The 13,875-nt window shown below is 34.8% G+C and overlaps 1 protein-coding gene across 3 annotated transcripts in view; it reads left to right on the top strand.

The window, feature by feature from the left end:
• The first annotated feature begins 297 nt into the window (after positions 1–297).
• Positions 298–13,875, top strand: part of LOC110027748 (ubiquitin-like-specific protease 1D) — a 77,471-nt gene continuing 63,893 nt past the window's right edge. For all 3 annotated transcript variants that reach the window (XM_020729291.1, XM_020729290.1, XM_020729292.1), the window contains exons 1-4: positions 298–351; positions 10,789–10,805; positions 10,886–11,151; positions 11,961–12,009. In XM_020729291.1, the coding sequence (XP_020584950.1) occupies positions 315–351; positions 10,789–10,805; positions 10,886–11,151; positions 11,961–12,009 (369 nt within the window). In that variant the 5' untranslated portion in view covers positions 298–314. The remainder of the gene's footprint in view (positions 352–10,788; positions 10,806–10,885; positions 11,152–11,960; positions 12,010–13,875) is intronic.

Below are 13,875 nucleotides of genomic sequence, written 5' to 3'. Positions count from 1 at the left end.
ATATTTTTTGAGGGAAGAGAAGTTATTTTGTGATTTTTTATCATTTTTTTTTGTTGTTGGCAACCACAAATGACTGACAATATGATGAAAATTATATATTTCTGGAAATAGCTACTGGCAAGTTTTTTCTTCAATATAAATGATATTCTATTAATTCAATATGGATGAATGTTGTCTACATTAATGATCATATATTTTGAGAAATTATAGTGTCTATTTTCTCTTGATGAAATTGAAGCATCTTATTACTCGTTAATTTTTTTAATTGCAATAAATCATATTGCTTTTAATAGGATAAACATTTTGTGGGTTTGATGTACGCCTGTTTTACACAAAATGCTTCTTTTCCAGGTATGTATTCATAATTTTTTAATTTTTTGCAAATTATTTAAGTTGTAATTGATTAATAAAATAATAAATGAAGGGTGATTTAGAATGAGATATTTATAGTTAAAGAGAATAGTATAAATTTTTTTAAATAGAATTTCATAATCTTGAATGTAATGAGTTCATTTTATTTGACCATCATACTGCAATTACCAACAACATTAATTTGGATTCCCTTATTGCTATTCTTTTCTTTTTAATATGATCAAGTAAATGATCATTCCTATAACTTTTATGTTAGTTTAGTTATTTTACTTACAAAATTTGAATTAGTGTTGTTTCAACATTAAGAATTATGTAGTTAATTAGTAATATTCAAAAATTTTAACATTCATATATTATAAATTACTAGCTATGATCAGAATTGTAAAATTATTTATTAAATTTTTTTATATGTAATTTTTAATTCTTGTTTGAATTTTTAGCTTGTTCAAATGCTTGTTCACTTGTCATAAACAAATCATGTATAAATCAAAGTTCAAACATTGAAAAATTTAAACAAATCAAGCTTGAACAATGTATGCAAGCTCGACACAGGCTTAAGATGAACATGAATAACTTATAATTATACCATGTCAGGTCTGAGCAATGATATACTCGACTCAATTACAACCCTGCTTCCATCTCCTCTAGCAAATCGCTGACGATCTATCTTGTTTATTACATCTGAGAGCTTAACTTTGTTGATTCACTACTTTGATAGTTCCAACCCTTATCATTGCCAAAACTTCTTTCCCCTCTCTTTCACTAGATTTTAGGTGATGTCATAAAGCTGGACGGTGATCCCTTACCTAATATGTCACAACCTCCACAAACTTGTCTTCTGAATTTATGGTGAGTGCTCTTCCTTCTAAATTATAATCACATATTTTATTTTTCTAAACAAATAACATGAATAATTATTTATACTTTTAATTCAATTGTAATAGTTTATCATGATTTATTTGTTAAATGGTGGTTACTAATTTTTCAACATATTTAATTTTTTTTAATTTATGTATTATATATATATATATATATATATGAAGCATATAAAATGCTTGCAGGTGCAAATTGTTTGATGAAGCTCAACCTTTAAAGTACCAGCTGAAGATTTTAATGTACCCTTGCGCGTAATTTGGCGAAAAATATTGATCTTTAAGTATCATAGATCATACAATTTAGATGGTGCTGATGTAATGATGTTTATATAAAATAATAAGATAATATAAGATATAGTATAATTTTTTGAATGTTATGAATAATTTTAAGTGATCATTTTTTAATGATAAAGTGTAAATTAACTTTTTACGAATTTACTATATTTTAAAAGCATTTAAAATTTTTTTTATTTTGTTATTATAATTTAAGAGTATGATTTCTTTTGAGTCGTCGATCACTCATCGTATTTTTAAGCTAATATTTTCTAAGAAATTTAGTGTTAGAAAATGAGCAGGAAAGGAAAAACTTCTATAATAAGATGCAATTAAGCTAGAGAATTGTAACTCTCTTCATGATTGTTTGTTTTTAAATTGAGCTAAATTTTGTGAGATAGAATTTTTTTCGATTTATCAAATGATTGATTTATTTAATTTGAGATAAGAATTTGAAAATTGAATTTCTTCGTCTAATTGTTTGTTCCTACCTTGATGATTGTAAACCCCAAATCGAGCCGTATTAATGCAATCTTTATTATTGCCTCAAAATGTGAAATAATTCTTGTTCATAATAAATCTTCCAATGTTAAGACAATTTCTGATTGATTGTGTGTTTGAGGATGATATGTGCACTAATGTCTAATCCAGTGGCCAAAACCTTTTACACTTTCTTTAGCAACTTAGAAGTACTATAAATATAATAATGATGATATCTCATATAGTCAGTTAATACTATTCACATTTATTCTTTCTAAATACCGGATATTCTGCATAATTGATAGAATATGAATAGTTTTTTTGATTTTATTGATTACTTTTCAAATTACATCATGAATTTTTTTTTAATCTTGTAAGCCAACTATAAAATCTATTGCAATCTGCTCACACATAAGTAAGCAGAGATTGCAACAGCATACTAGGTCTTTAATCTTAGGCCTTGACCATTTGACCAGCATATGTTGATAAAGTCTGTAACATCATTGTTCATATCAGACCACTGGAAGAGTTATATTTGAGATCTTAATACAGTTTATTACTTTTTGGATGAACAAAAATATGAGGTGGTGTGCGCTTCTCAGAGCATCTCCTATCAAAGTCCTGCCTAATCAAAAACTCATAATTAATGCTTGAATTTCAATGTATCTATTTCATAAATATATAGCTTGGTTTTCAATTCATTTTGAACCTATTCTCTAAGCTACATTTACTTAAATTCTTTTGTTCGAGGTATGCATATTCAATCTATTGACATTGGTTGAACAGTGATATATGAGTAATATCTCAATTGGAGTTGGTCCATCTCAAGAATTGAGCATCACTCTTGAGTGAACGTTCAAGCAAGGCATCTAGCATCACATTACTTTTACTTGTTTGATATTGAATCTGCATTATAGTTTTTCATCAAATCAAGTTATTACCTTTGTCTCAAGTTCAAATTATTTAGAGTAAAAATGTACATTAAGCTCTTATATTTAGTGAAAACCCTAAAATTCATACCATTAAATAGTGCCTCAAGATCTTCAATCCAAAAATAATTTTAGTCCGTTTCAAGTCATGACTAGGCTGACTCTTCTCACGATCCTTAGTTGCCTAAAGGCATTCTACCACTTTATTGAATGGTATTAGAACATAACCTAAACCCTAATGTGAATATCACTATAAATCTGCTATCAATTTTAAAAGAGTGGTGAGAATAGAAACTAACACTAAGCAAATACTATGTTCATGAAAATGTTGCTCATAAACATTAATCCATACAAACATTATGGATTTCTTATTTAGTCTATTTAATGATATAGCAATATTAAAAAAGCCTTCAATAAATCTTCTATAGTAACTAGCTAAGCCAAGTAAATTATTAATCTCAGTAGTGTTGCTTGGTTTCAACCAATTGAATTTCACTTTCACTGGCAGAATCTAAAGGAATTTTAACTCTAGTAATGATATGTCCATGGAAAGCTACCTTGCAAAGTTGAAACTTGTACTTCAAGAATTTTAAATAGTTTTTTTTTTACTGAAAGGTATTTATTGCTACTTAAAGATGTTGGGCATGCTTCTCTTTCTTGTAAAATAGATTAAATTTATCAATAAACATAATAACAAGGTGAGTGACTAGTTTTGACAATTGTATTCGTTAGATCCATGAAACCAGCAAGGGCATTGGTTGGTCCCAATGGTTTGAAAGTGCTTTTAGGCACATTTTTATTCTTGATATTTAATTGATGTTAACCAAATGAAGATGAATCTTAGAAAACATAGAAGAATCTTATAGTTGGTCAAGCATGTCATCTTTATGAGGTTGAGGATATTTATTTTTCATGATAATCTTATTCTTTTTTTGTAGCCAATGCACAGCTCATACTTTCTTCTTTCTTCTTTAAGTACATTGTCTATATAAAGGTGAAACACTAGGCTTAATAAATCCTTCATCGAGCAATTCATGCTATTAAATGTGGAAACCCCCTTCAAATTTAATATTGGCCATGCGGTACATTGCTTTGAAAATTTATGTGATACTCAAAACTAAATCTGTAGCCATATTGCAAAAATGTGGTAAACCATATAAATCTTCAGAAAATGTATCAACAAACTTTTGAACGCTGGGCATACTATCTAACCTTGCACTAAATTTGCTGGTATCCACCATGCAAGTAAGATAACCAGCACACACAATAGGATCATCGTTCCTATCTTAATTGTTGATATCAGATAAGATATTAATACTATTAATCCTAAAAATTATTGCACAAGATATACAAAAATTACTCTTCCCTTGTGATAATCAATAGCAGCATGGTATATGGTTAGTTTATACCCAGTTTCACAGAGACGTCATGCAGCGAAAATAAATTAAGATTAACAGGCATATGCTTGGTCATAAACACATTAACCGAACACATTAACTATCATTCATGAATCAAAGTTAAATAGAGTTATTGTCAGTTGCTTAAAAATAATAATTACATCTTTCACCATATAGGGAGCCTCATGAGCTTCTTACCATGTCATTGTGAATAGGTGGAATCACTTTTCTGGGTTATTGAGTTTGAGTCAGTCGTGACTTTTGACTTGGTACCACTTTTTGCTGTTCATATTAGTGTGGGATGCCAGAAATTGTTGTGATTCTTGATAAGACTGAAAATAATTTTGCCTTGTCTATTCTTTTTCATTATGTTTTCGATGCCAGCATGCCTAAGATTTTCGCCATTCATCCTTATGTTAAAATTTGAATTTTTTTTTTTGAAACCATCAAAATGGCCTACCCTTAAGGGTTAAGGGGGCAATCCTGTATTTTATGAGCTGTAGTAATTTGCAGAGTTTAGAGTGCCATTTGACATAATGGAGACGACTATAATTATTCTTAAATTATTTCCCTTGATGATTTTGATGTTACATTGTTTGGAAACTCCGTTTACTTAAGTTTCTTCTTTATTGCCCCATGTTTTCTTTTTATGAACATTAGTTTTTATCTCACCATGAATGTTTTACTCGACTAGCTCTCTGAATGTAGTGCATCCAATAGTAAATAAGTATTTTTATGTCTTCTCAGTTGTTATAAAAAATTAGAAATTTTTTTGATCTTTGTGTTATTTCATAAAAGGAGTAAATTTTTAGAGCATACCAAGTCTCATATTCTCACACGCTCTTCGATCTTGGTTCAAGCTTAAGTCATTCATTAATCTTTTATTTACAAATCAGAAATATTGCTCTAAAAATAGACTTTCAAGCTCTATCCAATGAATCGCTATATCATATTTCAAGCTTTTACATCGATGACTTTTTGACCTATAATCAATAGTCTCTCAAATTCTATCCAATGAATTACCACATTATATTACAAGCCTTTACGTCGATGTCTTTCCGAGTAATCATCAATAGTATTGAATCAAATTATTAGGCTGCAAGTTGTTATTTCCTAATTACAAATCCTGTGTTGCCTTCTTGACTAGCGCAACAATGTCGAGAGTTGAGAATAACATTCTCAATGGTCTAAGTAGCAACACCATGACAATTAGTAGAATGAGCCCCTACGAAAAGGTGCAAGTTCCTCAATATTTCTCTGGCCATTACTACTGCAAGTAGCATCAAAACTTATTCTTCATGGAGCCATTATACATAAATGATACTAAGCAAAACTAAAATAAAATAAACATGCAAATAGTATTCAATATAATATATTTTATAATTATTAGTAAAAAATAAAATATGGGTTGGCTGACCCATATTTTGGGTTAGGGTTGCCTCCCAATGAGAGGGATTTTCCCCTCTAGTTATCTACTATATATATGTCTTTTCCTTGTGTTAGGGTTCAATTTTGAACTCAGTTTTTTGCCGTTGTCGTTTGGTGCTCCGGTTGTATCCTACTATGAGGTGTTAATTGCCTGCTCACATCCTGCACTTATTGCTTTCCCCGCTTTCTGCTTTTCCACCCACACAACTCCCTTCTTCTGTTTTTCCTGCCGCCAACTCTAACCCCTGCTTACCGCTGCCGCTACCACTCCCTGCAGTTCCCCCTCCTGCTGCTGTAATCCTCTTCCACCCCCTCAGCTTATTGCAGCCAACCCTCCAACTTTCTAGTCAGCTGCCGCCCCCCTTCCCCTTGCTTAACTGTTGCTGCTGTCCCCTCATCCCTGCTCTCCAGTTGCCGCCACCACTCCATGCCAGCCCTTTGCTGTGGCCGCAACCCCCAATCAACCCCTATACCTACGGTCTAGCCGCCATCCAACACTCTCATCCTCATCCTAGGTGTTTGTTGTCATTTATTTCTATTCTAAGAACCTTTTGTTGTGATTTTCTTGTATTTCTGGAATAATTTTTTCAGTTCGCTACGTTTTGGGTTTCTTTTGGTATCAATTGGTATTAGAACTAGCCTAACCCTAGTCATATCCTTGGGTATCCTAGCATCTATTTCTCCCATGCCACCTCCACCAAAAATATTTTTACCCTACCCTCAATTACCTCTCCCAATTCTCCAAACCCTAGCCATGTCACCGAGGAGACACATGCCATAACCTACTTGGGAAAAGATACAACAATAGATTCGTTGACTGCAACAGAGACTCACCAAGATGGATGACTAGACCCAGGGTGATATTACAATCGATTGTGATTCAGAGAGTCGAAGGAGAGAGAGGGACACAGATTTGAGTCCCTTTTATAGGGAGGACCTTTGTGATGAAGAAGACAAGCCACAACGCTTTATAATCCAGGATCAAAGGAGGTCGAGAGAAAAAAAATATATGGAGGACACATAAACCTCAAAATAAATGTGGACTACCAGAGTTTGATGGAGATATGGATCCAGAAAATTTTATCGAATGACTGCAATTAGTTGAAGGAATCTTCACTTATATGGAAGTGTCAGAAGATAAATGGGTGAAATTTGCAGCCATCAAGCTGAAACAAAACACTTTCTTATGGTGCGAAAACTTGCAGAGACAGAGAAAGAGAGAGGGCAGTGACAAGTTTACCAAGTGGGAGAAGATGGGAAGGAAATGCAGAGGAAATACCTACTGCGTCAATATCATCAAGTTATATTTTTGAGACTCTATCATAGCAATGAGACCTATCAGTAGAGGAGTTCACAACATAGTTTGACCTGTTGCAGTTGAAGTATGAGTTACCAGAGGAACATACCATAGCTCATTATCTTGGGGGCCTGAAGCCTGCTATCTGCAACGTTGTACAGTTACGACCCTATTGGTTACTGGGAGATGTCCAAACCTTAGCTTTGAAGGTGGAAAGACAACAGAAGCAGAGTAAGTAATAATCGCATTCAGACAACTATCCTCATTCAAGCAATCAGTCACAGCTGCAACTATCGACAAGGGTACCTCGACAGGGAGCGGGAAGACCAGACAAGGAAGTTACAAGATAAATTTGAGTTGAAAGAAACTGGAAAAGGGTAGCTCGCCCGGTATAGTACCTACTCCATAGCTCATTATCTTGGGGGCCTGAAGCCTGCTATCTGCAACGTTGTACAGTTACGACCCTATTGGTTACTGGGAGATGTCCAAACCTTAGCTTTGAAGGTGGAAAGACAACAGAAGCAGAGTAAGTAATAATCGCATTCAGACAACTATCCTCATTCAAGCAATCAGTCACAGCTGCAACTATCGACAAGGGTACCTCGACAGGGAGCGGGAAGACCGGACAAGGAAGTTACAAGATAGATTTGAGTTGAAAGAAACTGGAAAAGGGTAGCTCGTCCGGTATAGTACCTACCGGGAGATGTTTTAGATGCCATGACTATGGACACAACTTCTAGCTGTCCAATGAGCTGAGTTGTGTCATTCACAGAGCAGGGCATCATCGAGGAAGTGGAGGAAGAGGAAGTAGAGGAGAATTCTGAGGGACATCAGCTCTAAGGAGACGAGAGAGATATGCTAGTCATACAGAGAGTTCTATAGACAAAGCCAGAGAAGGATCATTCATGGCCGAGGCACAATATTTTTCACACCAATTGTACGATGAAGAAAAAAATTTGCAGTCTGATTATCGGTTGTGAGAGTTGTTAAAAATGTAGTATTTACCTTGATGGTGAAGAAATTGGTTGTGAATTCTACTCCTTTATATGGTTGAAAAGGGGAAACGAGATAAACATGAATCAACAATGTTGTGTTGAATTTTCGATTAAGGATCAGTTACAGAAGCAAGTGTAGCGTGACGTGGTCTTTATGGATGCTTGTCATATTATGTTGGGGAGACCATGATAGTTTGACCGTAAGACCCAACATTGTTTCAAGAATGCTTATTCATTTAAGAAGGATGGGAGTCACATCATCCTTTTACTTATCAAGAATGCGAAAGTAGACATCACAGACGAGACGATAATCTTAAGAACCACCATCGTGCAATCAAGTTGAGATCCTCTAGTTGCAATGACATTGGTTTTACTGGAGGGAATTGAGGAGGAGGTTGGGATACCGACATCTATACAACCCATGCTATGTGACTTTCAAGACTTGATGACCAAAATCTTCTAGAGGGATTTTCGTCTCCAAGAGACACTCAACATGCCTTAGACATCATATCCAGATCAGTATTTTCAAATCGGTCTACATACAGATTGAGACCTGCAGAGTATGAGAAGTTGCAACGACAAGTACAAGGATCTCATTGCGAGATGTTTAGTCAGAGAGAGTACCGGTCCGTGTGCTGTCCCCGCCTTGATGATACCCAACAAAGATAGATTGTGGAGGATGTGCATTGACAGTCATGTCATCAACAAGATTACTATCAAGTATCGATTTCTCATACCTTGCCTAGAAAATCTTTTGGATCAGCTGCATGGAGCCCTTATTTTTTCCAAGACCGACTTACATAGCGAGTATCACCAGATCCGAATGAGGCCAGGGGACGAGTAGAAGATCGCTTTCAAGACCAGAGATGAATTATACAAGTGGATAGTCATGCAATTTGGATCATTTAATGTGTCCATAACGTTCATCAGATTGATGAATCAGGTGTTTTAGGCCAACATCAAAAATCGTAATGGTGTATTTCGATGGTATTCTGGTATACAATAGATCCGAGGCCCCGTGGGAGCTTTTAGCAAACTCAAGCCCAAAACAGATGGACCTTTCAGGATTTTCGAGAAGCTGAATGACAACTTTAAGATTCACCTACCGGGGGACTACAATATCTTTCCTACCTTCAATGTGATAGACTTGCCTCATTGCTATGGGGAGCCAAAAATTTCGACAAATGAGGTCGAAGTTTTTCCTGCCCCCATTAGACTGATGCGGTTCCCTTTAGAGAAGGGAAGGGTTGAACCGGCTGTATCGAAGCAAATCAGTTCTTTCAAGAGAAGGGAAGGGTCGTTCGATCCATATTGTTGGGTTAGGGTTGCTGCCCAAGGGAGCGGCCTACCCCTCCTTGTTATCTACTATATATACATCTTTTCCTTGCGTTAGGGTTTGGTTTTGATCTCAATTTTGTGCCATCAAAGTTTCTCCTTTGTTAGGGTTGTACCTGAGGATGTGGTACTCTGGTTGCATCTTGCCCCTAGGTGGTGATTTCCTCCCCACATTCCACCTTATTCTTTTCCCCGCTTGCCAATCTTCCACCAACACAATTTCCTTCTGTTTTCTCTACCTCCTGCCCGCAACTTCCTCCACTCCCTACAACACCCATTCTGCTGCTGTAATCCCCTTCCACTCCCTCAACTTACTGTGACCAGCCCTCCAACCTTTCAGCTAGCTGCCGCCACACTTCCCTCTACCTACGTGGTACCGTTGTCCCCTTATCCCTGCTCTCCATACTCTATACCAGCGCCCGTCGTTGCCGCAACCCCCAACCCCCAACCAACCCCTATACCTACTGTCCAACCAACGCCCAACCCCCCAATCTCCTCACCCTAAGGTGTTATTTGTGTTTGCTGTCGTTTATTTCTGTTTAAAGGGCTTTTTTGTTGTATTTTTTTTGTATTTTGACAATAATATTTTCAGTTCGCTATGCTATGCTTTACATGCAAATAAGCTGTCAAGGAGTATGTAAGCTATTACATTAAGGTTCAAAGCTAAAAAAATTTGTGAAGACATTTCTGATCGCAAAAAGGTAGGGGTGAGCATTCTGTCGGTTTGATTGAATCGGTTTTAAAATTAGTCAAATTGATTGCAACTGAAATCCAGAATCTGAAAAACCGAACTAATCCAAATTTTGACAAAACCAAACCGAAATTTAATTCAGTTTAAACTGTGCAATTATAAGCAAACTGAAATTTAATTGTTTATTTGAATTTAGCTAAGAAGTATTACAAATTAAATATCTATATAATATCTATTTAATTTCATGAATCCTCTATTTATTTCAATCAAATACTGTATATAATAAAAATTTTGGTTATTTTAGTTTATTTGATATGTAATTAATTTATAATAAATAATTTTAATAAAATTTTGATTTTTTGTTTTGTTCAGGTAAATAATAACTAAAATTGAATATTAATGTTTTAAAAACCAAAAACCGAAATTCAATTTTGAAACCAAACCGAATCAACTAAACTTGATTGGTTCGGTTCGGTTTTTCGGTTTTGATCAAATAATGCACACCCATACAAAAAAGTGAAAAAAGAAGATATTGTGCAAGGTCTTGTTTCATTTAAGATAGAGAATTCTGAATGTTGTTTTATATGTTTTGTCCATTTTTTTTTTCATCGTTTATTGTCAACCTGGCATCTTTAAGCTTTGCATTGTTCAATGAGTCTGGGCAAATGACCTTGCCTAATTTCCCTCTTGCTATTCATTCTATCTCTTGTTTTCAGGGACAAATGCCAGCAAGGTGAGCTTATGTTGATTTCTCTTTCTGTATCGCTGAATACCTTGTGTTTGCCTGCACATGCAAAATTATAGAATTCTCAGGCAGATGCTGCATTTGAGAAGGAATTAAGCTCTATGGGAAGAGATAAGCATGAGGGTTTACATAAAGTCGGATTGCAAATGTATAGGAAACCACACCAACTTCATTTCCGCTCTCAGGCTGATGAATTTTTGTATTTAGATGAGTTCTCTCGATGCGGTGCTAATATGTGTGAACAGACAGTTCCTTCTACTAGTTGCAGGGTAGCTCAATCATCCAGTTCATGTTCTTTGCCACAGAGGAAGTCATCAAGGCTATTATCAAAGAGGTACATTTCATGTTACTTGTAGTCTTTGCCTATGGTTTCAGTTTATGATCAGTGTAAACTTGCAAGATTTTTTTGAACGCTGTGATGCTCTTCTTGAAGGATATAAATATTTCTGTAAAAAAAGATTTATTAAAAGATAATACATGACCTTTTTTTTGTCTTTTTGACTATTGTTATTTGTTACAAACAATTATTTTAGTGAAACTTTCGTGCTGCATGCTGAGCATTGAAGCTATTTATGGAAGATATGGTTTCATTTTACTTCTAACTTTATTTATATATGGTTTAATCTTACATTTTTACATTGTTTTTTCAGCTTTTTCTTTTATAGTGCTATTTTATTCCCTTTTTGCTAGCATACAGGAGGATCCCCTTGGAAAGTTTTCAGGCAAAGAGTAAGCACAAGTTTTTTTGATAAAATGGGATCGTAAAAACAAGGTTATTACAAAAGGACTTTTTCTAGCAAGATGAGGTGAATTTATATATGAGGCTCATTGATTTCATGCCTTGATTGATAATAACCAAAATGATTAAAAAAGACCAAAAACCCATGTTGTTTCTCTCTGAATCTTGGTTGTATTCAAAAATTACCACTGTAATGCAGAGATTACTAAATCATTCACTTCTACTCGATGAGTTTTGTCTGACTTAATACTTAATGGACCATTCTGGGATTGTTGGTCTCTTATATATACTGTTTTTTAAAGTAATGTTGAATAATTTTTTCTGAGGAAATCCATCATCTGTGAACCGTCAATTCTGATTGACCTAGAAATATTAATTCTCTGTGGTGTCCTTGTTCTATTCAGGAGGAAAGCTTGCTTGGATTGGGACTTGCTAGATTGGGAGTTTGAGAAGGTAGGCATATTTTTTTTCCCGTGATTTTATTATGCAATGTTTTTTTTATATAAACTTAGATTAAGCTGAAAATCCAGAGAGCAGAATTTTTATTCACATATGCATTTATAGAATTCTAATCAACCTTTGCGAGAATTTTTAATTAGAATTAAATTAAATGTTATGCGATGGAATTTATGGGATAGAGCATGCTTTGAATATTGGATTTAACTTCCAATAGGCTTTTAGAGAAAAATGACTTGCATTCTCTCTCTTTTGTCGCATTTTCTATTGTTGCACCCAACTTATCAGTCAATATTTTCCCATAACCTACATTGTATATAAAGCCCAAAAAACTTATAATTTGCAAATTATGGATACCCTTATTTTTTTTCAGCCATCATTTACATCCTTTTCTTTTACCATGAAGTTTATGGGTGCGTCTGGGGCGGCGTCCGAGCCGCGGGGTGGCGACTGGGCGGTTGCGGCCGTTTGGGAAGGCGTCCGGGTCGCAGCTTCCCGCCGTTTTGGTTAAACGAGGCCCGCAGGTTTGACCCTGCGGCCCGTGTTCGATGAATGCCTTTTTATGCGTTTTTACGGGTTTGTCCTTAGCCCTAACACTCCTCTGTTCAACGCTGAATCTCTTGTCGCTCCTCTGCTGTTCGACAACGCCTTCATAGCTGATCATGTACACTTGAGAAGAAGGGAGATGAAGCCAAAGTTGTGTGTTCTGTGGGAAAGAAAAGTGAGCCTTGTGTGCTGGTAAAGGGAAGAGCTGATTCGAGCGGCTCGGTTCTCACAGGAAGGAGAGGCTGAATCGAGTCCCAACATGCAGAGAGGAGGTGAGGGGCTCCTTGTGAGAGATGACCAAACCGAACTTTAGCATGCAATTTTTGGTATGGGGAAGCCCAAATCAAGCCTTTAGGGAAGGTGAAGGCTTAAGTTCTTTTTAAATTGTATAAATTATTTTTATTAAAAATGTTATTACGTTAACATTAAAACATAATGAATTAATAATAGCAATTAATTAAAAATTAACTATGTTAACATTAAAATTAAAGACAAGGGAGAATAGAAGCAGTCGGTCGAACAAGCTTTATAATGTGAGTTTAGGCTTTAATTATTTTAATTTAATAAATATGCATGTTTCATTTTAAACATTGTTTTTTAAAGTTAAATTTAAAATAAATAATAACAAAATTGGTAGATTCAAATTATGGAAATTGGAAGAAGATTTTGAATTACAAGGACCACAAAGAGGGTAATTAAGGTAAGGTTTTTATGTTCTTAAATTAGAGATTTTGATTATCATCTGGAATGGATAACATTTCTGGAAAACGGTGTAGCTCGTGACATACACCGTCTGCATTTTAAAAACAATTTTACATATTATTAAATGTAATTTTTATAGTGTTTTTCGTTTTTAGCAATTTTGATACCATTGTTAAGTGAGTTGCATATCTGGATTTTTGTACTGTCTGAAATGAATGTTCGCTTCTGAAGTATTAAATATGTGACTATGAAAGTTCTGTTACAAACAACATTACTACGCAGGGGCAGGATGATCATTTTTCTAGAAAAAGTTGTTACACAACTATTTTCAAATTATAAAAAATAAACAGACAGCCAGCTTTCTCACAACAGCTTTCCCGCAACAGCTTTCTAGAGCAGTTGCTGCAAATCTGACTATGAAAGTTCTGTTACAAACAACATTACTACACAGGGGCAGGATGATCATTTTTCTAGAGAAAGTTGTCACACAACTATTTTCAAATTATAAAAAATAAACAGGCAGCCAGCTTTCCCACAACAGCTTTCCCGCAACAACTTTCTAGAGCAGTTGCTGCAAATTAGCTTATATGATAAGCTGTAGCTACCCCAAACAAA

The sequence above is a fragment of the Phalaenopsis equestris genome, unplaced genomic scaffold, assembly GCF_001263595.1.
Source record: "Phalaenopsis equestris unplaced genomic scaffold, ASM126359v1 Scaffold000440, whole genome shotgun sequence".
NCBI lineage: Eukaryota > Viridiplantae > Streptophyta > Magnoliopsida > Asparagales > Orchidaceae > Phalaenopsis > Phalaenopsis equestris.
Note: the sequence above shows the minus strand (reverse complement) of the source record. Positions and strands in the feature narration are given on the sequence as shown.